Source organism: Pimephales promelas, chromosome 7, assembly GCF_988280905.1.
Source record: "Pimephales promelas chromosome 7, fPimPro1.hap1.1, whole genome shotgun sequence".
In the NCBI taxonomy this organism is placed as follows: domain Eukaryota; kingdom Metazoa; phylum Chordata; class Actinopteri; order Cypriniformes; family Leuciscidae; genus Pimephales; species Pimephales promelas.
The window spans coordinates 14,602,195-14,626,042 of record NC_142775.1 but is presented as its reverse complement, the minus strand read 5'-3'; the positions used below and the strand labels follow the sequence as shown (position 1 = coordinate 14,626,042).

Below are 23,848 nucleotides of genomic sequence, written 5' to 3'. Positions count from 1 at the left end.
TGTTGCATGGTGTTTGTAGTGCCTTCTCAATGAAAAAAAAGATCCTCATGTATGGTGCAGAAATGCTAATTTGGTAAATGCAGATTTTACTTTTGATTATTTAATCTATGCAATATTGAGCATACTGATAATCAGAATATTTATTTTCATTTTTAAAGTAACACAATAAGGGAAGAATGCAGGTTGTACATTATTTGGTTTTACGTAATTGAACACGGTAAAGTACCTTTTATAAATAACCCAAAAGCAAGTGTTCATAAGTAAATGACTTATACTCGTATTAAATGTTTGTTTTTAATGTCTTAAAGGAATAAACATACTGAAAAAAATAAGTTTATTCCGTGTGGTTTGGATACCAAGACAAGTTATACTTTCACATGATGGACAAATTCATCAATTGAAATGAATACAGAAACAGTGCATGGTTACATGTCCCTTGCAGTTTGCATGTGCTCTAAAGCAGTTTGCTCATCCTCTTGTCTCTCTTCTTCCTCAAGCCATGTCTTCTGTGTACCCATACTAGAGGCCTCTTGGTCTTTACCCACACCATCTTGGACAGGCAAGTCTGGATGGTGTCTCTGAAGATGCTTCACAACCTGAAATTTCTGTTTAGCCCGGTAGGGACAGTGGAGGCATTTAAATGGCAGCTGATTGGTGTGGGACAGGTAATGATGGCGGAGACCCGCAGGCCAGCGGAACGCCCTTTGACATACGGAGCACACGTAAGGCCGCTCCTCACTGTGCTTTCTCTGGTGTGTCTTGAGCAGAAAGCGCGTCTTGAAAGCCTTTCCACACTTCTCACATATGAAGGAACGCACGTCTCTGTGGCGTGTCTCCCGGTGGATGCGCAGGGCATCGGCACGGTTGGTGCGGTACTCGCAGTCCTCACATACGTATGGTTTGGCACCTGTTAGAAACCAGGATAAAACATCAAGGTGTGCAGAAACTTTACAGTTAGAGTGAGTTAGAATAGCACATACCTGTATGTTTTGTCATGTGATACTTCAGTTGGTTGACCCATTTGCATTTGTAGCCACATTCTGGGCAGAGATATTTGCGTTCCTCCATGTGAATCCTCATATGATACTAAAATAAAGAGCATTGAAACAGAATTGAAAGTCATAACCCAAATTCCCCAACCTTGAATCGCCATCTTAAGCCCCGTTCACACTACACGCGACGCGATATACCATTCATTATCAATGGTGAGCGGGCGACTTCCGGCGACACGCGCGACAGCGACCGGTGGGGCGTGTCCAGCGACGCGACAAAGTTGAGAAATGTTTAACTTTATGCAAATGAAGGGCGATTTTCGCGAGCGACAACCAATAGGAGTGAAGTCAGTGGAGCGCGTCACTCTTCAGTGCGAGACAAGTTGAACGAGAAGCTCATTTTAGCAGTCAGAAACTGTCCTATAATTCATGATATATCTCCGTGTACATACAGTGGTGTTCATCGTACTGACTCAGTGACTGAATGGAACCCAGATTGGCCCGGTATTTGCCCGTTTGCTGCAGCTAAATTGCCGCGATGGCAAAGAGCACTCACTGTTTCTCGTTCATCTGTAATATTATGCATTTTATGTACTGATTCCATTTATATTTAGACTTTTCCTTACAAAATATTTGTTTGTAGCGGCAATAAAACATATTTGTTGTCTAACATAGAGTAACTTCCGTGAATGTCACTCACAAACATTACTAGGCAACCAGTAGTGGGGGACCTGCAGCGACAAAGTCGCGTGTAGTGTGAACGGGGCTTTAGGTAATTATCATTCATACCTTTAGTCTTGAAGGATCAGCACATGCATAGTTGCACATCTCACAGTGGTAAGGTTTCTCTCCTGTATGGATTCGAATGTGCCACGTGATCTTCTGTTTGTTCCTCGTGGAAAACTTGCATTCGGTGCACTTAAAGAGGAAGGTTCCTCCATGTGACCGCACATGCTGGTCAAACACCACTTGATGGGTGCAAGAGAAACCACAAACATCACACTTCAGAGTTTTCTCCTCTGCTGGGCCGTCTTCATGCTCATCTAACATGTGCTGGACCAGAATGAGCCTTTTATGGGTGCTGAAGGAACAAACCAAGCATTGATGGTTGTTGGATATCTTACTTTGTTTCTCAAGACCATCTTGAGGATCTTTTGTCTTGATTTCAGAATGTTCACGCTGCATATGTGCTTTGAGAGCAGCTTGGCGGCTGCAGGTAAAGTTACACTGGGTGCAGGACAGGCTGTTGGCATCTGGATGTGCTCTGTGGTTGTGCTGCTTCAGGGCAACTTCGGAGCTGAAACGTGCATTGCATTGGCTGCAATTGTAGGCAAGATCGCCAGTGTGGCAGCTCAAGTTGTGGCGGTTAATATCGTTGAGGTTATATGCTCTGTAATCGCAAAGTGAACAGAAGTGCGTTGCCTGTTTGTCATGAATGCGTTGATGGTGTAAGCGTAGTCTGGATGTGGTGCCAAAAGTTTGGCCACAGAGTTCACAGCTATGTCTCCCAACACCTGTGTGCAGGGACTCGTGGGCCTCCAGCCGGTAGCGACGAATTGTGCTGAAAGTGCAAAAGCGGCAGCGGTGAGGGCGGACTCCCTCATGCTTCACGGCAACATGCTGTGTCAGGCAGCGCTTTTGTTTGCAGGTAAAGGAGCAAAGACTGCACTGAAGATTACCAGACAATTTACCTCTAGTAGCCTTCAAGTCTTTCTTGTGTCCCAGGATATGATGGTTGAGAGATTTGTCTGATTTGGCAACAAATGAACAGTGCTGACACTGTAATTCACCTGGTTTTAAACAGCCCTTTATTTCATGGCTTGCTAGAGCTCTCTTCTGGTGACAGATAAACGGACAGTTGGGACATGAGAATCGAGGTTTGGGGTTTTGAGGTCTCTCTGAGTCATTTGCCCCATCTTCCTCCTGATCATGGTCTGAGTCGCTAGGATTATCCTCTTGCTCAAACTGCTCTCCCATTTCAGCCAGATGTACCTTATGGGTGTTTCCCATAATGCTGCATGTTGCACAATGTCGATCTATTGTGACTTTCCTGACAGAGGAGAAAGGACAATTTCTACAAGTATACCTACCATCATCTTCAAAATAGCCAGAGGTTTCATTTACCAATCCCTCCACTTCCACCTCCTTGTTTCTACTCCCAACAGTTGCCTTCCCTCCTTCAGATGTGATTGAATCAGTCTCATTTCCCACAGTTATAATAGCAGACAGTGGGCTTTCAGGTTCAGCCGAACCTTTTACTCTTGAATCTGCAGAATCAGTGACTGTCACACTCTGTATCTGTATAGATGCATCACTCCCTGAACTACCAACACAACTCCCTGATTTACCTACAGTGCTTGTTAAATCGAACTTCTTTCTGCATTTCCGGAGGCAATGGGTGTTTAAAGAGCGTTGCTGTTTAAAATTCATGCCACAGTCCTGGCAACGTAGTCCTGCTTTCATGACCTGGCAAGACGACTTGCAGTGCCGGATTAATGCCGCATGCTTTCTGGTCACATAGGAGCAACGGCTACACTGAAACATATTGTCCCGCGTCTGGACAACAAGCATCTGCACCCTGCCTTCTAATATGAGTGCTTCAGCTTGGTCTTTATCCTGTTTTCTCATTACCTGCAGACGACTCTCAGAAGCTGAGGGCTCTACAGAGTTGTCCTGAAGTCCCTCCCTGTTCATTACAGTTTCCGTCACTGGTGGCAGGTCTTCAGAGTCACTTTGATCCTCACAAGCGGCATCATCCTCAACGGATGGTTCTGGGAAGTTCTGGTGGATTGTATGCAATGTCTGAAATCCAACATGACTCTTAACTTGTGCGTCAAATGCAGAGTCCTGTATGTTTACTGTCTCAACAAGTATCATTTGTGTGCTATTCGTGCTGGTTTGGGAAGTAAAAAGTGGGGTGCCGCACTGTTCCTCATCATTTGGATATTCTCCAGAAAGATTACTTGCGTCTTCTCTTGCAGACTCAATCCCAAGACTGACGTGCCGTGCTAAAGTCATTTCCTTGGCTGTTATTGCTTCTTCCTCATTATCATTTACAGACATATCTTGTGAGTCATCTATAGTCTTATTGGACTGTTTGGTATTACCCGTTTCTTCCCTGAATTCTGAACCTGAAGTCTGAGGTGCTGCGGTTTTGGAGAAAAAGTTGTGTGTCAAATCCGCAGAGCTCTGCTCTTTCTCTTTCTCGGCATACTTCTCAAGCCACCCCACATCTCCTGGCACATATCCATGAGATTTCTTTTTGTGCAGGAAGAGGCCGGTGTTGCTAAATGTGGTGTAGTGGCAGAGCGCGCAGCGGAACACGCGTGTCCGGGTGTGCCTGCAGTTCTCGTGGTTATGCAGGGCTTGCCGGTATTTTGTTGTGTATGGGCAAAACTTGCACTGGTAAACAGGAGGTTGGGGATCTACGTTTGTAGAGTGCTTCAGCTGCATATGGTTGCGCAGTTCTGTTTTTCTCTTGCAGGAGTATGCACACACCTCACAGATCAGGGATTTTTCCTGGTGGCGGAGTTTATGGCTGTTCAGCTGGTCGATGCGGTGGCAACGATATGGACACTGATTACATTTGTACCTGAGAGATAAGAGGCGGTCTAGTCAAATAAACTGAAATGTTTTTGGGTTTTTTTAAATCACGTTTTAATTACAATCCAGGTACAAACCTCAGATCTCCTGCGTGCTTACGCATGTGGACACTGAGATAGTGTTTCCATTTCGTAACATATCCACATTCTGAGCACATGTGCTGCTTGTCACTGGAGTGTGTCAGCATGTGCTTCGAAAGGTACGTCTCATCACGGCATCTGAAGTCACATTGCGTACATTTGTGGGGCTTTTCACCTGTAAATACAAATGTTAAATATGTCCAGCCATGGCCAATTCAGAAGGAATAGTTCATTCAAAAATAAAAATGCTATCATCATTTACTCACTGTCATGTTATTTTTAAACCCTGTGCAAAACGCAAATTAAGATGTAAAGCACAATATCCACGCTGCTCTTTTTCACAGAATAAAAGTGGATGGTGATTAATACTACCAAGCTCCAAAAAGGACCAAAAAACACTGTAAAAGTATCATAAAACAAATCCAAGTAAACCTGTCTGCTATCTAGTATTTCAAATTTGCTGCAACCAAACTAAAGCTTAGAGCGAATGCTATGAAATTAGGGAAGATACCTACATTTCACTTGGTTCCTCACACAAATGTATTGCATGACTTCAGAATACTTGGAATATGTTTACTACAAAAGACTACTTTTGTTACGTTTATGTATTTTATTGTATGGAATCAGAGGTGGATGGACAGTAACAAAGTACACTTTTTGAGTACTTTACTTGAGTGTTATTTTTTTCTGGAAACTTTTTACTTTAACTTCACTACATTGGAAAGACAAATATCTTGCTTTTTACTACACTACAATACTGTCAAGGTCCTTGAGTAGAAAGTAGTAACGTCAGTCGGGATGATTTTGGTTGGAAATAAAAGTCGGGTTGAAGTCAACTGACATCAACCTGATTTTCATTTTCAATGTTGGGTTTGGTCTTCTAAATGCGAAGCACACTAGCTTATAGATAGCAGTAAGGCTAACATATTCATACTAAAAGCCAAAAAACTTTAAATAGAACAGCAATTTGTGGACATTATTGAGTGCACTTATTCAATCTCGCATACAATCCCACTACTGGAACTGTGTTCTAGAAATAAATTTGACATTGATATGAGGGTAGGCAGGCATGCATAGATTCAGATGCATACGGTACTGTGTAAGTATTAGATACAACAATGCAACAATAATAAAAAATGCAGTTTTTACTTTTAAAACACTTTTAAAAACAAGTACTTCTGTATTTTTACTTAAAGGTGCATTGTGTAATATTTATGAGGATCTGTTGACAGGAATGCAATTTCATTTACATTACTATGTCTTTAGTATAAAGACCTTACTTAATGAACCGTTATGTTTTTATTACCTTAGAAAGAGTAATTTCTATCTACATAGCCTACACTGCGGGTACCCTTACATCGATATGTTTCTACAGTGGCCCTAAATGGACAAACGCGTTTTACACTTTGTGTTGTTCTTAGTGCAAAGAAGCTAGCTAAAGTCAGCGAATAAAACACTGACACAATGATGAACAAGTAACAATAATATTCGCAATAACATATCGTTTTACTGAATAATTAAAAAAAACTGATTTCTTAATTTATCTTTGTAAAGAAACTTAATTGATTAACTGAATACTCTCTGCTGTCTCAGACGAAGACATCTTTTCAGCTACCGTGACTTCTGCTGGATGCAATTCACAACCTCACCACTAAATAAATTAAACCACAAAAAATTACACACTGCACCTTTAAGTAAAAATCGGTGTTTACAACTTTTACTTGTAACGGAGTGTATCTGTGCTTTCACTCAAATAAAGAAGTTGAGTACTTTGTCCTCATCTGCATGAAATAGAGCCTAATATCTTCTGTATTTCATGAATTTTCAAATTTTCTTTTGAGTGACCTAACCCTATTAGCACTTAAAGAACTATGTAGAAAAACTAAATATCTTACCAGTATGCATCAGCATGTGTCTTTTCAGGACTCTTTTGTGAGCGGTTACAAAGCTGCACTGCGGGCAGTGTTGTGTTTTCTCATTGGCATGAAAATGACCAACATGTTGTTCGAACTCTACAGGGTTGAGGGAGGAGAAAGGGCAGAAGCTACAGTTCAGTTCTTGTTTCCCTGGATGTCCTTGCCTTTTGTGCTGCTGGAAATGGCTCTTATTTGAGCACGAGAAGTCACAGTGGGGGCAGTGATAAGCCTGATGCGTCCGGAAATGTTTCTCCATGTCTTCTTGACTCTCGAAGAAGGAGCCACAGGCGTGATGGCGGCACTCCACGGCCTCAATTTGGTGAGCATCTAATACATGCTTTTGAAGCTGCTTTTTTTCTGTACTCTGAAATGAGCAGCCTTTATGAAAGCAAAGCAAGGGCTGTCCGTCTTGTATCTTATTGTGAGACTTCATATGGATCTTTAATGCCTGACTCTGACTGAATGTCTTTTGGCAAGTTGGGCACTTAAACAGCTCTCCGTTGGGAGCTTTATCCTCTTGATGCCCGTGCACACTGGCAAGGTGTCGTCGCAGAGAGTTGCGTTCCACCGCTCCGTACTCACATAGATGACACTGGTGCAGTTTCTGTCCCGTCTCTCTCAGCATGTGGATGCGTAGCTTACTCTTGCTGGTGAAATGGTGTTTGCAGGTGGGACATTGCAGAGTGGGGTCGGGAAAGTGGATGCGCATGTGCTCTATCAAATGGGAGCGACTCTTGAAACAGCGTCTGCATTCGGAGCAGATGTGGGTGCGAAACATGTGTTCGGTGCCTTCTGCAACATGTCCCACTAAATAAAAAAATGGGACCTGGTCAGACCTGGGATTGCAATTATTTTAATCATAACATTCATGGTATTTACCTTTAGATGGAGACGTTCCTTGGGTAATGGTGGTCGATTTTTTCCCTTTATTTGTTGAAGCTTTTAATTTTTTGTCCATACTTTTCCTTCTTTTAGATTGCACAGGCATATCTGTTATATTCAAATGAGACAAAACTACAACAGAAAGAAAATGCAACACTTTGTATTATCGAAAAAAGACAAATTCATACCTGATATATATATATATATATATATATATATATATATATATATATATATATATATGTACTGTTACACAAATAATCAAGAGTCATTATTATTTTATTAGGACACAGAAAGAAATGACAGACAAATCCAAATCAAATATTCCAGAGCCCCATACCTTACTGAATAAATAATTAATAAACATTATTGTATTTTACCTTCAGGTGTATCTGTTGCATTATTTTCCATATGTATGATCTGTTCTGCATCACATCCAGGCTCTTGTTGGTCCATGTTATAATTCGGGCAAAACAGGACATCAGTCAATCAGGAGAGGGGTAAAACTCCATTACAGCATCAGGATCATGAAGTGTTTCTGTCTCTCAGGGCAAGACTGTTCTGCATCACCAATGAGATCAAATGATTTATGGTTTATGGAATACCAGATTTGAGATTGAAAGCTGATCAGATTATTTAACACAACATAAAGGACATGATACAGCAATGAACAGTAACAGTACACAAATTAATACAGTGGGATAAATATAATGTCATGTGAGCCTTTGAGAGGAGGTTTTGTTGGAACAAACGGGATTCGATTGAACAGATTTTCGACCTACTGCGCCTGGTTTCGTGTTTCATTTGCTCTGATAAACATAAACAACACATTCTCAAGGAAGCGCAGAAGATGTGTTACAGCGAACTGCTCTGTTCAGCATCAAGAGACACCTTTAATAAAAAAAAACTTTATTATAATCATTACTTAAATTATATGATTAAGAAATTAACGTTACCTTCATTTGAATGATGGAAACAATAAAACGGCGTCATTTCTGGGCCTTTTTGTTCAAAGAGGAAAATTAATTCTTACACAATACTCTCGTATACATGTTGAAGAATTGTCAATTATAAAATACCCAAAATCTACAGTTGACTGTTCCTAAAGATACCTTAGTGTCATAACGAGACTGCGTCGTAAAAGAAAACTGTAAACAGTCACACAGCGGAACTATTAATGTGAAACACATTACATACGGAACTATTTTCTCGAACAACGGAAATGGCACAGAGGTCGCCATGTGATTTGCTCATTTTATTTGAGTGAATCGGTTCTTTTGAACAGTTTGTCTAAAAGAACCGCTTCAAAAAACGAATGTAATTTAAAGTGAGACTAGTTTGTGAATTGGTTCAACCGAGTCATTGAAAAGATTCGACTCAACCAAAAGAATGATTTGTTTACGCTGCAATGAGAGAGACCATTGCTTACTGTGGCATGCACTATTTATCTGATGCGCACATTTTTCGTTTGTTTTAAGTTAACAGAGAAATTGTTGTTTGTAAAATGCGGTGTGATATTTGCACTACCGTAAGTATAGCGACTTTTTAATTCTGCATTTATTTAAATAAAAAATATACCGGTAGATCTGATTAGTGACAGCTTGGTAACTTATGGTTTATCAGTAACGTTATCTCTTCAAAATTAAGAAGAAAATGGTTTCACGTCATTTGCTGTGAATGCAGGATGTAAGTTATATTGCATGGAAAATACAGAAAGACTTGTCCTAATTGCTTTAGAGAACCCCAAGACACCTTCATCATGACACTGTCAGATTTCATTGGAGCCCTGAAGGACAACCCTTATTTTGGGGCAGGATTTGGGCTAGTTGGTATTGGCACAGCACTTGCAGTTGCCAGAAAAGGGGCACAGGTCGGCATGATCTTCTTCAGGAGAAATTACATGATCACACTGGAGGTCCCCAGCAGAGATAAAAGTTATCACTGGCTCTTAAGCTGGATCACTAAACATGCGAAACACACCCAGCATCTGAGTGTTGAAACCTCATATATGCAGCATGAGAGTGGGCGAGTCCATACACAGTTTGATTTCCATCCAAGTCCAGGCAACCACATCATTTGGTAAGATCACAATTTATGTAGATGTTTTATTACTGCTGGCTGGCTGGTATCTTAGTAAGTACCCACTAGCATTACCAGTCAAAGTATAGTTCTCCTTATTATACTCCCCCATTGTTAGATTACTTGCATTCTAGATTGATGTTACTTTGGACAGTTTACATTTGGTTAGTTGCTGATCTGATCAAAGGTATCCATCTCAATAAGATGTGTTTTCAGGTATGGTAAAACGTGGATCAGAGTTGAGAGGACCAGGGAAAAGCAGATGGTGGACCTGCACACTGGAACACCCTGGGAGTCCGTCACCTTCACTGCCCTGGGAAGAAACCGGCAGGTATTCTTCAACATTCTTCAAGAAGGTATGTGACTTTCAGCTGAACTCCTTAGAAATGCATGGCAGGGGATAGTTTACCCAAAAATAAAAGTTCTGTCATGATTTACTCACCTTCATGTCGTTCCAAACCCGTAAGACTTTCGATCATCTTCGGAACACAAATGAAATCTGAGAGATTTATGTCCCTCCATTGACAGTCTACCTAACTACCACTTTAAAGCTTCAAAATGTTCATAAAGAGATCATAAAACATATCCATATGACTTGAGTGGTTTAGTACAAATTTCTGAAGAGACACGATCGCTTTATATGATCAGTGGTGGAATGTAACGAAGTACAAATACTTCGTTACTTTACTTAAGTACATTTTTCACGTATCTTTACTTTACTTAAGTACAATAAATAGTGCATACTTTTTACTTTTACTTCGTTACATTTTGCAGCAATTATTCTACTTTCTACTCCACTACATTTCTACAACTTCTGTTACATTTTCGTTACATTTTCTGATCAGTTTTTCCCCTGCCAAAACGTAATCTGACCGTCCGTTCGTTGCACGTTTGTCTCACCAGTGACGTTTGGTTGCCATAGATACAGTATATCAACCCGGTCACACTAAATGCGTCTCACACGCAGTGTGTTTATCGTGCAACTCATACGCGAAAATTTGTGTTTACGTGCATAGGAAACACACCGTGTGTAATATATGTTTGGTTTGGTTAGGATTATGGCAAGCCAAGAGGTTTATAATTACACCATGAATTAATCTCGTTTACTGCCAAACGTATTATATAGCCTAGTAAGGATAAGCATGATGTGTATATTGCCTAATTGCAAGCTTGTTTCAGAAATGGTGACATTTTTTTCCATCATTATTGAACATCATTATAGGAGTAGGCTATTAGGTTGAATGAGTTAGAATTAAATGTTTTATTAATCATTAGAAAATAGACATTAAGATAATAAATTGTTATGCAAGTACTTTTACTTTTAATACTTAAAGTACATTTAAAATAAAGTACGTTTTACTTTTTACTTAAGTATGGTTGTCATTGTGTTACTTCTACTTTTACTAAAGTAAATATTTATCTGGGTATTTGTACTTTTACTTAAGTACTGAGATTCAGTACTTCCTCCACCACTGTATATGATAAACAGATTAATTCAGGCTTTTATTCACATACGGTATAAACATGGATCAGGAAACAAACAGAAGCTAAAACGAACCTGCTCAATATGTGAGAACAAACTTAAACGTGCTGCGTAACACGATAATGAACCTCATTGGTTCTCGCACATCAAATGAACATGTTTCGTTTCCTCACACAACTGATGTGTAAGTTGATGAGTGTTTATATGCGTATAAAAGCCTAAATTCAATATAAAGTGATCATCATGTCTATTCAGAAAAGTTTGGACTAAATCGCAAGGCAGTCTGGATACCATGGATCAAATTTTCGCCTCAGCGAGGGGACCAATCACAGAACTGGGAAGGAGCAGCTGTCGCTCTACATACGTCATCTGGTATAATTGAACCGATTGGCTTTGAGTTACGGACAGGCGCATTTGATAGACATCGGTAGCACCCAATAAACGGCTCTGGGCATTCGTAAACTATGCCTCAAATACAAGAAAATGAACATGTGGTTCCCAGACCACGTCTCAATGTCAATGAGACGTTGTCTGACGTTAGCCAGGCTACAATTTATGTGGATTTGTTTCACATTCTCTTTATGAATGTTTTGAAGTGTCAAAGACTGTCAATGGGACAGAAAGCTCTCAACTTTTATTCAAATATCTTCATTTGTGTTACTGAGATGAACGAAAGTCTTACGGGTTTGGAACGAGTAAATGATGACAGAATTTTCGTTTTTGTGTGAGCTATCCATTTAATGATTAATTCTGTGTCCGTGCAGCACGTGAACTTGCTTTAAAGCAGGAAGATGGCCGGACTGTTATGTACACTGCACTTGGAGCGGAGTGGAGGCCATTTGGGTTTCCAAGGCGACGACGACCTCTGTCTTCAGTAGTGCTTGAGAATGGAGTGGCGGAGAGGATTGTGGATGATGTAAAGGAATTCATAGGCAATCCTAAGTGGTACACAGACAGAGGTGAAATGGGAAATGATAACTTCAATCAAATAAAATGTTTTTTTAAACTTCCATATCAGGAAAAAAATCTGTGTGCAAATCTCTAATGTCATTGTAGTTAATAAAAGTATTACTTTTGTGTTTGTTTTATGTTTAAATTCATATCTAATTTCAGTTTTGTTGTTGAAAATGTTTCAATAAGGCATTCCATATAGGAGGGGCTATCTGCTATATGGACCCCCAGGCTGTGGAAAGAGCAGCTTTATGTAAGTATTACTTTCTTTACAGTTCATGTTACTATTAATTAATAATAGTGTTGTTTTTATGCAGTGTAGAACCTCACACAGTATTATAGTTTTTACTGAGTTCTTATTAAACTCAGCCTTGGTAAGCTAAAGAGACTTCTTTCAAAAACATAAAAAAATCTTACAGACCCCAAACTTTTTAACAGCAGTGTCTATACCTCTATAATGTATTTGTGTGTATTATTCTTTAAAGGAGAACTCCGGCGCAAAATGAACCTTTGGTCTAATAACACATTGGTATCTAGTCAACCGTTCTCTGAGATTTGTTTTCATAATAATCAAATGTAAAGCGTTTTATCTTTAGAAACTGTTTAGATTATAACGCTAGTATATGGGGGCATATAATAAGTAAAAATAAATCGCTAGTTGATACCACTAACAAGGCTCAAAATAGCCCCACACTAACACAGTAGCATACAGGTCTCGACAAGTCGAACCACGAACGCCGTTCAGCTCACTCGGCACGTTGTTCGTGGTTCGACTTATCGAGACTGTTTTCCAAAGATGGCTCCTGCCTGTATACACAAAGTGGACTGTCTTTATAAAGTATCTTCTAATTAAACGGTCTGTTCACAAAGTTCTCAATGCTTAGTTTTGCATGTATGGAGCCTCATTATGTTACTGTGTTAGTGTGGGGCTATTTTGAGCCTTGTTAGTGGTAAAAACTAGTGATTGCTTTTTATTTATTATATGCCCCCATATACTAGCGTTATAATCTAAACAGTTTTTAGAGATGAAACTCTTTACATTCGATTATCATGAAAACAAATCTCAGACAACGGTCGACTAAGTACCAATGTTTTATTAGACCGAAGGTTCATTTTGCGCCGGAGTCAACCTTTAATAGTCTATATTGATATACTGCAATTTATACATGCAGTGAACATAACATCTGACATTTTTTAAATGGTATAGTATTAAAAAAAGCTATTTTAAACAGCGCAGAAGTGCAATTTGGAGTCCCAAGTCTTACCATTCTGGCGGTATTTCAGAACTGCGTTGGCGGGTGAGCTGGGTTACAGCATCTGTCTGATGAGTCTCAGTGACCGCAGCCTGTCCGACGATCGCCTCAACCACCTGCTGAGTGTCGCTCCGCAGCAAAGCATCATCCTGCTAGAGGACGTGGATGCAGCCTTCGTCAGCCGGGATCTTCTGCCTATAGAGAGTATGACTTACAGACTTCTGAATATGTTTATATGCTGAATTATAATTAAATAATATTAAAAAAAAATAACAATAGACAATGTAATTACAATCACATGTGAGTAATCATGATAATTTAGATTGGGCTTAACGAAACAATGGAATATGTATGCATTTGTTGATGTAATTCAAACTTCCTTGCCATGTGTTCTCACAGATCCACAGGCCTATCAGGGCATGGGCAGGCTTACTTTTAGTGGACTTCTGAATGCTCTGGATGGAGTGGCGTCCTCAGAAGCCCGAATTGTGTTTATGACAACTAATTTCATTGACAGGTAAAACTTATTACTGCAACTTGTTCATCATGACTTATGCATTACTTTTTTGTTTGTTCTTTAGAATGCAAAATCCTGATTTTCTTGCCCTTGATGATTTTAAGCTTAGTGGTAATAAGGTTTGTTTTACAAAGCAAGGTAGTGATAGTCAGATATATTGGCAGATAAATGAACATTTATCAAAATGTATATTAATTGTATTGAATATTATATTTAAATGGTTAGTTCACCCAAAAATTCTGTCAGTTTCGTTTAAGACGTTTGTTTATCTTCGGAAAACATATGAAGATAGATCTGAGAGATTTCTGTCCCTCCAATGAAAGTCCTTTGAACCAAACTTCTGACACTACAAAATGTTCATAAAGAAATTGTAAAATAAATCCATATGGATCAAGTTAATTAATCCAAGTCTTCTGAAGAGACTCAATTGCTTTATATGATGAATGGGTTTAATTTAGACTTTTATTTACACATAAACTTTGGTCAACGAACATGAATACAGCACGCAAATGGAAGCTCAGCCACATTTGCTTGACGCACAAGAATTCAACTCTTGAAGCTCAAACATGCTGCCATGACACCCGAGAATTAACCTTATTGGTTCTCACACACGTCATAACCATGCTTAAATTAAATCCGAAGAAGTCTTATGGGTTTGAAATAACATGAGGGTGAGTAATTGGTGCACATTTTCATTACGGGGTGAACTAACCCTTTAATATATAAAATATATATTTAATACATAAAAATATATGTTTAGTATATCGCAATAATATAAATTGTAACATTTATTACACAAAATATATTTCGTTTAAAAAAATCCAATATTCAATCTAGTTTCTGTTAAAATAGCTTTTGTGTGTGCAATCTCAATAAAATATTTTTAAAAATCCTGTAATAATGAATGAAGTACGGTATTCATGAACACCTGTAACTGTGAACAGTGTGTTTTTCATGGTATTGTTTTCCTTTCTCCCATTTCTATTTTTCCCCCTCTGTGCTGAAGACTTGATCCGGCTCTTGTCCGACCTGGCCGTGTGGATCTGAAGCAGTACGTGGGCCCCTGTACTCACTGGCAGCTGACTCAGATGTTCCGGAGGTTTTACCCTCAGGAGTCTGCGGCCGAGGCTGAGAGGTTCGCCGAGCAGGCGCTGGCAGCACAAACAGACCTCAGCGCCGCTCAGGTACAAGGACACTTCATGCTCTACAAGACAGACCCGGCTGGCTCCATCAAAAACATTGCAGAGATCAAGCAGTGAAGACCTACAGAGACGATGCAGACTTTTGAATGATATAAACTGAGCAACAGGCGAGTGATAAACAGTGTGGTTGAATCATTCTTTGAAATTTACGTCTGGATAAAGACTCTTCTCACATTGGAGTAATAAAATCCAACTGGTGGAAAATTTGTGTATGCCTTCGTTATTGGTTAAGTAACCAATATATATATACTGTACTTTATCTAACCCTTTTTTAGATTATTGAATTTTTTTTTCTAAACATTCAGGTAATTTCTTTCAGGGAAAACTATTGTAAGCACAGGTATCTGATTTTGAAAAGGTTCAAAATGTGTTTTTTCACTACAACCCTGTAGGAATTAGAACAGAGATTAATGCTTTAAAAGGGATAATTCACCCAAAATGTAAATTGTCTTTGTTCCCTTACCATCACTACCCCTGTCCAAATCTGTTTGACCTCATTTCTCTGGTGTAACACAAAAAAAGAAATTCGCAAAAGAGGTCATCATTCACTTTCATCGTATGGAAAAGCTTTTTTTCTTCCACAGAGGAGCATGACAAAAGGGTGAGTAAATAATCATGTTTTTGAGTGAAGTAAATTTCAATTTTCTCTTGAGGTGAAGTATCATTATCGAACAGATGTTGAAGGGTTAACAAGAGAGGCTTTTGCCCCTCCTCCCTCTCCCTCCTGTGTGAACTCCCGAGTGAAAGAGGATCGGTATTTGCCTCACTCTTCTCCCTGCTTCCATAATGGCTGTATGTTTTGCATTGAGCTCTGCAGAAAGAAGGATTGGATTTGTTTTTCTGAGGCCCATAACAACAACCACAGACATCAGGAGAGGGGCAGTGGGTAATGCTGTTGCTTCTGTCACTGTTCGGGACAGCCATGGGAAGCTCAAGACTGTGGCTGACCTTCCAGAGATCAACACATTTAGGATGTTGTACACACTGATCTTTAAAGGGTACCTGAATCGCGTGCATGAGCTACAGGTAAAGCAAGAAAACACAGCCTGACTAACTGCAGGACTCTTTAAAAGATTTCTGCCATCTTTTATGTACTCAGACTGTCAATGTTTTGCCTTTTGAATAGAAAGCAACCAACTGTCTTTTAATTAAATTTTTCTGTTTAAACGTTTCTAATTAAACACTTTAAAATTCAGTAAGTTTGTCGTTTATTTGTTGCCTGAATCAGATTGGAAGTGCAATGCAATTTAGCTCAAAATTAACCAGATTTTTTCTGCACATCTTGTTTGTTCTTCACCTTTTGTTTTTCATCTCTGCAGTTTTATAATAAAGAGCTTTATGGTCCCTTGTACAAAGTGAATGTTGGAAATCTCCAATCCATTTCAATAAACAGTGTGGACTTACTGGAGGAACTCCTTAGAAAAGATGAGAAGTTTCCTTGCAGAGGACACATGACTCTGTGGACAGAGTACCGTGACATGAGAGGCATCGGCTACGGCCCTTTCACAGAGTAAAAACATTTTTATCTGTAACATTTGTTTTGGAACTTCTACATTATGTAAGACTAGTCCTGTCATGAGATTTTATTTAGGTCAAAGTGCATTTGGCTAATGAAGTGGTGTGATGTTTAAACTTATCAGGTTATGTTGTTTTTTTGTTGCTGTTCTGAAAAGAGAATATGTTCTCCAACAGAGAAGGAGAGAAATGGTACAAACTGCGGTCAGTGCTGAACAAACGCATGCTGCATCCGAAGAACTCGGCTCAGTATGGAGATGTGGTCAATGCGGTGGTCAAAGACTTCATCAAACGGATTTACTATCTGCGGGAAATGAGCCCCACTGGTGATCTTGTACCTAACTTGTCCACTGAGCTTTACCGGTTTTCCCTTGAAGGTATTTCCCCTCCATAAGCACTTGAAATTAGATCAAATTGGTATCACTTAACAATAAGGTTTCATCATGTAAACATTTAGGTAATACATTATTTAACATGAACTGGAAACAAGGCTGGAATGTTTGTTATTGTTTTGGTCTGTGATACAATTTGCCAAAATTCATTGCCCATTGCACTGGTTCCTTTTGCGCGTCTCAAACTGGCGCCCCGTGAGAGCGTCGAGTCTGAGGAGGCGGGAGAAACGACGATCTCCGATATTTTGAATTGGACTGCAGTACCTGTTTCAACCACTAGTCATTCTGTCATTATTACAGACTGCACCTTTAACTTTAGCTGTGTTCCTTTTATTTTACCAACGACTACGAATCCGGAGTTCAATGCAGCGACTACTGAGTTCAATGCAGGATTCGCAAACCGATTGCTCTTGAAAGATGGTGTTCAAAATACTTTTGAGTTCCCATTCAGTCGGTCAACTCGGTACAACACATTACTATGGGTTATCTCGCTCTAGCGCCACCTGCTGAAAACACCTATATTTACGCCTGAAAGGCCAATGACGCATGACGACGTGGGCGGGGCTACCATATAATAGCATATAAATGCGGTCGTATGCGTCATTCCCTTTGTTCTTCAGCTCTTCACCGTGCTGCTAGAATGCCATCATGCCACAGTTTCGCAGGAAAAACCCACGGTGGTGATTCTTGTCGAAAAGCAAACAGCGAAAAGTGTTAAAGCATTTGAGTTTAGCATTGCTAACAAAAAGAGCTAATACATCTTTTTCTTGCAAAAAAATGGCTAATAATAAGAATTCTCGCCCATGTCCAATGTCATGTGGCTACTTGTTGTCCGAAAAAGATACTCACAAGCACTGTCCATTGTGTTTGGGGATTGTCCACGCCAAGCTCTCTCCAACCCTGCAGCATATGTACACTGCCAGAAGCTTCGTCAGTCTTCACTTGAGTGGCGTGTGGCATTTGTTGAGCAAGTGCTCGATTGTACAGCAGACAGGCACGGTCCGCTTCTGTCTTCAGGTGCTGGTTCCGATTTGGCACTTGCCATCTTTGAGGACGCCACAGGGACTTGGGGCGACCGTGTGGAAGCCGGGGAAGTCATGGGTGATTTTGATGATGTTCCCGGGATAGACCCGAGGTTTAACCAGGAACTGAAGTGTCGAGAGGAGGATGCTTGAAGCGGGCGAGGAGTTTTTTGACAACAACTTCCAGCTGGGTCAGGTCGCGTCTTCCCCCTCACCCTCTCGTGCGAATGGAAGTGAGCTCTGTTAGAGGAACCCTCTATTGAGATATATCGGAGAGCCGCAGTAAAACTGGCGGTGGAGTGGCCAGCCCCTCCCCCAGTTCAGAAAAACTCGCATTTTGGGGGGTTCTATTTGTCGCAGGTACAGATGGTGGTAAGAACATCTGACACTTTACCCCGACTGTTTTTCAGAGCTTACAGCTTCATGGTCGAAACCCATGTCTCCTCTTTCTCCGGTGCCAAGAAGCAGGGTTAATAGCAGCCCCTCCAATGGAGCATTCTCTTGCGACATATTTGGCTCCAATGCAAAACAGCGGTATTGCTGGCATCCCCACTCTTCCGTCAGGACCGTGTAGGTTCTTGCGCAGGCAGCTTAGCAGGATTTATGGTGATCGCGGTGCAGCTAGAGCCTTGAGCACTATATCCTTGCTACAAACTTATCAGGCTACTTGTTTGTGTGTCAGAAGGAAGACTGGTTGACGAGCTCATGGGGGAAGTGCGATCTACGGCTGACTACATACTGCGTATGCCTTGTTGCGCGTTAGTATCCTTGGGTCATGCAATGGCCAGTACAGTGGTGGCTCAGCGTCATCTATGGTTGACTTTGGCAAACTTGCCGGAACGTGATCGAAATGCGTTCCTCGGCACACCAATCTCAATGACAGGTCTATTTGGGGAGGGTCTCGATGCATTTCAAGCACGTTTCGAGAACTCTAAGAAACAGGTGGAATCTCTTAGGGGTTCAATGCCTAGAAGGTATAATAGACCAGCACATTCAGCTGCACAGCCGAATTTTAGGCCATCTTCTCGACCACCACCAGCAAAAAGGCCCGCTACAGTAACAGCACATAGACCCAATGCTTGGGAAGCTGGGCGAGCGCACACACATCCTAAACAGCAGGTGGGGTCGGGAAAGAAAGGCCCGCCACCAGAGAAAGGGAATTTTTTCTCCGCAGGAAGGAAGGGACGGCCAAAATCCTAGCTCGGAGTTGAGGGGGGACCATCGGCCCGGAGGCTGCCGTCTTCTTCTCTCAGTGAAAAAGAAACCCAGCAAAAGAGCGGGTTCAGCTTTAAGTTCAATTTCAATAAAGAAAAGTTGTGTTCACCATACAAAGCCTGATGTGTTGATTTGTCAGAACAATCATGCGATGCCTCATGTATTGATTTGTCTGAACAATCAAAATGTTTTAGAATCACAGAAAATTAACCAGGTATTGTCAAAAGGGGTAAATGCAGAGATATACAATATCAAGCAATGCTCGGCGAGAGAGATAGGGGTTTCACCAGTCATGCCGGGGATCCTCGCTGCCAACCTGGGCTGGTGGCGTGCATGCGCACCAACACCATGGGTTCTTCGCACGATTCAGTGCGGCTATCGGCTGCAATTCCAGTTTTTCCCCAGTATTGAGAGAAAAAAATTGTGTTCTTCTCAGCAAAACTGAAATTCAGGTGGTTCCACAGGGGAAAATAGCGGAAGGGTTTTACAGCCGTTACTTCCTCCTCCCAAAGAAAAATGGGGGATTGCGCCCGATTCTGGATTTACGGCAGTTAAACAAGCACCTCCGACGTTACAAGTTCACAATGCTGACAGCACATCATCTGCTATTCTCCCTGCGTCCCCAGGAATGGTACACATCGGTGGATTTGACCAATGCATATTTTGTCAATTCATCCGGATCACAGAAAATTTCTTCGAGGGGACTGCATATGAGTTTCTGATCCTGCCGTTCTGGTTGTCCCTAGCGCCGCGCACAATCACGAAGTGTGCAGAAGTGGCACTCAGGGAATGCCGTTTGCTAAAGATGCTGTCTTATAAAACAGCCAACAACGGCGCTGGCATCAGCGAAGCGCGTTGGTGATCTTCATGCACTGTCAGTACATCCCTCATGAATTCAGTTTTCGCTGGATGGGTCTAAAGTAGTGTTGCGTCCAAATGCGGCGTACAGTCATGTCAGGGGCATATAGTGCGCTCTCCTTCGAGCTGCCAGCTCTATCAAATCTCTCGATTGATTCAGAGGAGGACGAGAGACTCCATGCGTTATGTCCTGAGCGAATTTTGCGCAGGTATGTTGAGCAAACTAACTTTTTGTGTGTTTTGCCAATCCAGTTTGGGGAAAACCGCTGTCTACACAGCGTCTTTCGCATTGGATCGTGGAGGCAATTTCAATTGCATCCAAAAGTAAAGGGTTAGCCCTACCAACCAGAGTCCGGGCTCATTCTACACGGGGCATGGCAACGTCATGTGCATTGTTTAGAGGGGTGTCAGTGGACAACATTTGTGCGGCAGCCAGTTGGGCATCCCCGCGCGCGTTTGTTCGGTTTTACCGACTGGATGTCACTGCTTTAATGATGGCTCGGTCCGTGCTTACTGCAGGGGCTTTAGACCAAGGGCCGTCACTCTCTTGAAAAAAAAAGAGGAGAGGATTATGTGGCGGTTCTGGTCACTTACGTTTAGTTCAGCAACTTTGCGGGGTGTGAATAGAGGTTCCATAGTAATGTGTTGTACCGAGTTGACCGACTGAATGGGAACGTTGAGTTATGCATATAACTACTGTTCCCAGAAGGAGGGAAACGAGGTACAACACCTCTGGGCCCCACGCAATCGGGAATGATGCATACGACCGTATTTTTTTTTGCTGTGGGCAGGTAGCCCCACCTACGTCGTCATGCGTCATTGGCTTTTCAGACATGAATATAGATGTCTTCAGCAGGTGGCGCTAGAGCGCGATATCCCATAATTACTGTCTTACTGAAATACTTCTGCTGATCAGTTGTGGGCCACTATTACTGAGTAGTAGTAGTAGTAGTAGTAGTAGTATCACTGAGAAACGTCCTGCTCGAGTCATCCTTGTGATGAAGCTTCAGATTGAATTACTAGTTCTTCCAGTGTTTCATCATCGGACTCGCGCTCGCATTGATATGGTAAAATCGACATCATTGTTCTTTAGTGTGTTTAGTCTATGGTATAGAGCATCACAGTCCCGCCCACAGCCGGTGCCAGAAGTAAAAATTCAATACAATTTTTCCATTAACAGTTGGGAAAAGCCATTAAAACGTAACCATACATGGTAGACTTAAAACCAGCTACGGCTGTACTAAGTGATTGTATATGCTCATATAAACCCTCAATGTTTTAGCATGTGGAGCTGCAAATGCGTTTTATAAGCTTCAGTAAATCGAGGAAAAGGAGTTTTTTCACTTGAAATGACATGTTGTATGTTTATGAGTTCAGCCGTAGTTGGTTATCCTCATACATGCTCTAAAAGTCTTTAGATATGGATTTTACAAAATGTCAATGGGAGAATTGAATGGGAAATTTACTTCCGGCACCAACGCTCTCTCGGGCTAGGGCGGGACTGTGATGCTCTATAGGAAGCCTCAGGACAGCTGACGTTTTTATGGCAATGGCCGTTTTTGTTTTTGACACGCACACTGTACACAGACCAGTCACAACAGACTGAGCTGTCTGCCCAATCAGAGCAGAGTAGCTCACGGAAAAGAGGGATTTAGAGGGATTGATTCATCTCACGAGTCGTTTGAGAATCATTGAAAATGTGGTGATGCGCAAATGTGTATTATGAGAAAATTAAACAGTTTTTTTTACCTTTGATACATGTAAACCTATTGTACGAGACTCCAAAACAACATTAGGAAACATTAAAGTAGCATAATAAGAGCACTTTAAAGTCATCCAATTTACAAATCAAATTATAGTCTTTATATTATCATTGCAATTAATGTGCATACCAGCCAACTAATAGCATAATGTTTTCCATTTGCCCACAATAATTGTGAATTTTCTGCCTGTTGCTTTCTCATATAGGAATCTCATCTATTCTGTTTGAGACGCGCATTGGCTGCCTGGAGAAAGAGATTCCTGCAGAGACACAGGATTTCATTAATTCTATTGCACAAATGTTCACCTACAGCATGCCTGTGGTGATGCTTCCCAACTGGACTCGCAGTTACTTGCCATTTTGGCGGTGGTACCTCAAAAGCTGGGATGGCATATTCAAATTCTGTAAGCTTGTTAGTTCACACATCTTTTTCAGATAAACTACAAAAGATAAAGACATGTTGTGCAGTGTGATGATGAATTGTACTTTGATTACGCACAGCCATAAAAATGATTGACATGAAGATGGAGGCCATTCAGAGCCGCGTGGATGCAAATCAGGAGGTTGCCGGGGAGTATCTCACCTATTTGCTTTCCAATGTAAAAATGAGCAGTAAAGATGTTTATGGAAGCATTTCTGAGCTTCTGTTGGCTGGAGTGGACACAGTAAGAAAAAAGTACTCTATCTTTGACTGTTTAAACAATATATATAAGAGTTTTAAAATGATAGAACATAAGGCTTTATTCATTTTTGTGTTCTAGACCTCCAACACCATGTTGTGGGCACTGTATCTCCTCTCAAGAGATCCAGAAGCTCAAGAGGCTCTGTATCAGGATGTAACCAGAGTCTTAAAGGGCGACAGAGTCCCAACAGCACAGGAAGTGAACAACATGCCTTACCTCAAAGCTGTCATCAAGGAAACACTAAGGTGGAGGATTTTGTTGTGTAATATCTTAGCAAAATACAGCAAATTCTGCATATAATTGTGTATTATAATCTCTTTTCACATGTAATCTTCTGTGCAGGATGTATCCTGTGGTGCCCATAAATTCTCGTCTCATTGCAGAAAAAGATATTGTCATTGGCGGACACTTTTTCCCTAAAAAGGTATATTGTCCTAATGATGTTAAGAATAAAAGAAGTGTTATCAGTTTAAAAACTGGCATCACAAAATCAGTTTTTTTTTTTAAACAGACAACATTCTCTCTGTTCCACTATGCAATCAGCCGTGATGAGAAAGTCTTTCCAGAACCACGGAAGTTCAAACCTGACCGCTGGCTCCGAGATGGCAGAACAAGACCCAACCCATTTGGGTCAATCCCATTTGGCTTTGGAGTCAGAGGCTGTGTTGGCCGGCGCATTGCTGAATTGGAGATGCATCTGGCTTTGGCAAGGGTAAGAGAAACTGAGATTTATTTTTGATTTTGTTATAGACCGTTCAATTACATTTATATATTTTGCTTTTTGATTGAATCTTTTCATTCCAGCTAATCAAGTTGTTTGAAATCAGACCGGACCCAACTGTAGGTGAGGTTCAGTCCCTCAGTCGTGGAGTGCTTGTGCCAGACAGAAAGGTTAACCTCCACTTTGTGGAGAGACCGAAGTTACATTCTGAAAACACAGGTAAAGAAGACCACTGTTTCAGCAAGACATAAGGTGCATATGTATGAAAATTATTAGCTGAAGTAAATCATGTTAATGACAACTTCTTTATCTTCATTTGAATATGATTTATCTTCATTTGAATCTGTTGTGCAATATAAAGGACCCTGTATTACACTGTGAAAATACTTTTTTTTCTGCCCAATTTTAGTTCTTGCCATTAAATTGTTCTTGTGAGTTGTATTTCATAATGGTGTAAATGTATTTTTATGAATTTGAATTAAGAAATTAATTAAACTTTTGAATGATTCAAAAATATCTGTGTTTTATTATTGTTCAGTATTAACGGAAGGGGATCTAAGAATATTTATAATACCATTTCAATAGATATTGGAATGCTGAGGGGAAATAAAAATAACAGCAACTATTTTGTACAGTATACAGACCCCTGTGGAAGAAGGAAACAAAGGATCAGTGTAAGGTTTGAGGAGTGACACATGGAAGGATGGTGAAATGCGGTAATG

At 40.8% G+C, this 23,848-nt stretch overlaps 3 protein-coding genes across 7 annotated transcripts; 2 read left to right on the top strand and 1 right to left on the bottom strand.

Annotated features, from left to right (window-relative positions):
* Positions 1–317: 317 nt before the first annotated feature.
* Positions 318–8,677, bottom strand: znf142 (zinc finger protein 142). Of its 2 annotated transcripts, XM_089133115.1 has the most exons (9): positions 8,586–8,677; positions 8,430–8,474; positions 7,854–8,034; positions 7,471–7,605; positions 6,571–7,398; positions 4,673–4,850; positions 1,782–4,584; positions 981–1,086; positions 318–907 (listed from the first exon to the last, which is right to left on the bottom strand). In XM_089133115.1, exons 3-9 carry the CDS (start codon positions 7,927–7,929, stop codon positions 426–428), a joined length of 4,608 nt encoding a protein of 1,535 aa, XP_088989241.1. In that variant the 5' UTR covers positions 7,930–8,034; positions 8,430–8,474; positions 8,586–8,677; the 3' UTR covers positions 318–425. The 2 variants fall into 2 exon arrangements, with proteins under 2 accessions (XP_088989241.1, XP_039505684.2); XM_039649750.2 differs by having other exon boundaries at positions 8,430–8,662.
* Positions 8,678–8,690: 13 nt separating this feature from the next.
* Positions 8,691–15,162, top strand: bcs1l (BCS1 ubiquinol-cytochrome c reductase complex chaperone). Of its 3 annotated transcripts, XM_039649759.2 has the most exons (8): positions 8,691–9,001; positions 9,211–9,552; positions 9,769–9,908; positions 11,800–11,994; positions 12,176–12,239; positions 13,271–13,443; positions 13,639–13,756; positions 14,763–15,162. In XM_039649759.2, exons 1-8 carry the CDS (start codon positions 8,925–8,927, stop codon positions 15,013–15,015), a joined length of 1,362 nt encoding a protein of 453 aa, XP_039505693.2. In that variant the 5' UTR covers positions 8,691–8,924; the 3' UTR covers positions 15,016–15,162. The 3 variants fall into 3 exon arrangements, with proteins under 3 accessions (XP_039505693.2, XP_088989244.1, XP_039505694.2); XM_089133118.1 differs by lacking the exon at positions 9,211–9,552 and having other exon boundaries at positions 8,692–9,001; XM_039649760.2 differs by having other exon boundaries at positions 8,692–9,552.
* A 137-nt stretch (positions 15,163–15,299) lies between these two features.
* On the top strand, positions 15,300–23,567 carry LOC120461532 (sterol 26-hydroxylase, mitochondrial). 2 transcript variants are annotated; one of them, XM_089133116.1, is made up of 9 exons: positions 15,300–15,984; positions 16,278–16,468; positions 16,651–16,850; positions 21,929–22,126; positions 22,224–22,387; positions 22,484–22,650; positions 22,748–22,829; positions 22,917–23,117; positions 23,210–23,567. In XM_089133116.1, exons 1-9 carry the CDS (start codon positions 15,745–15,747, stop codon positions 23,375–23,377), a joined length of 1,611 nt encoding a protein of 536 aa, XP_088989242.1. In that variant the 5' UTR covers positions 15,300–15,744; the 3' UTR covers positions 23,378–23,567. The 2 variants fall into 2 exon arrangements, with proteins under 2 accessions (XP_088989242.1, XP_088989243.1); XM_089133117.1 differs by lacking the exon at positions 23,210–23,567 and having other exon boundaries at positions 22,949–23,036.
* Positions 23,568–23,848: the final 281 nt, after the last annotated feature.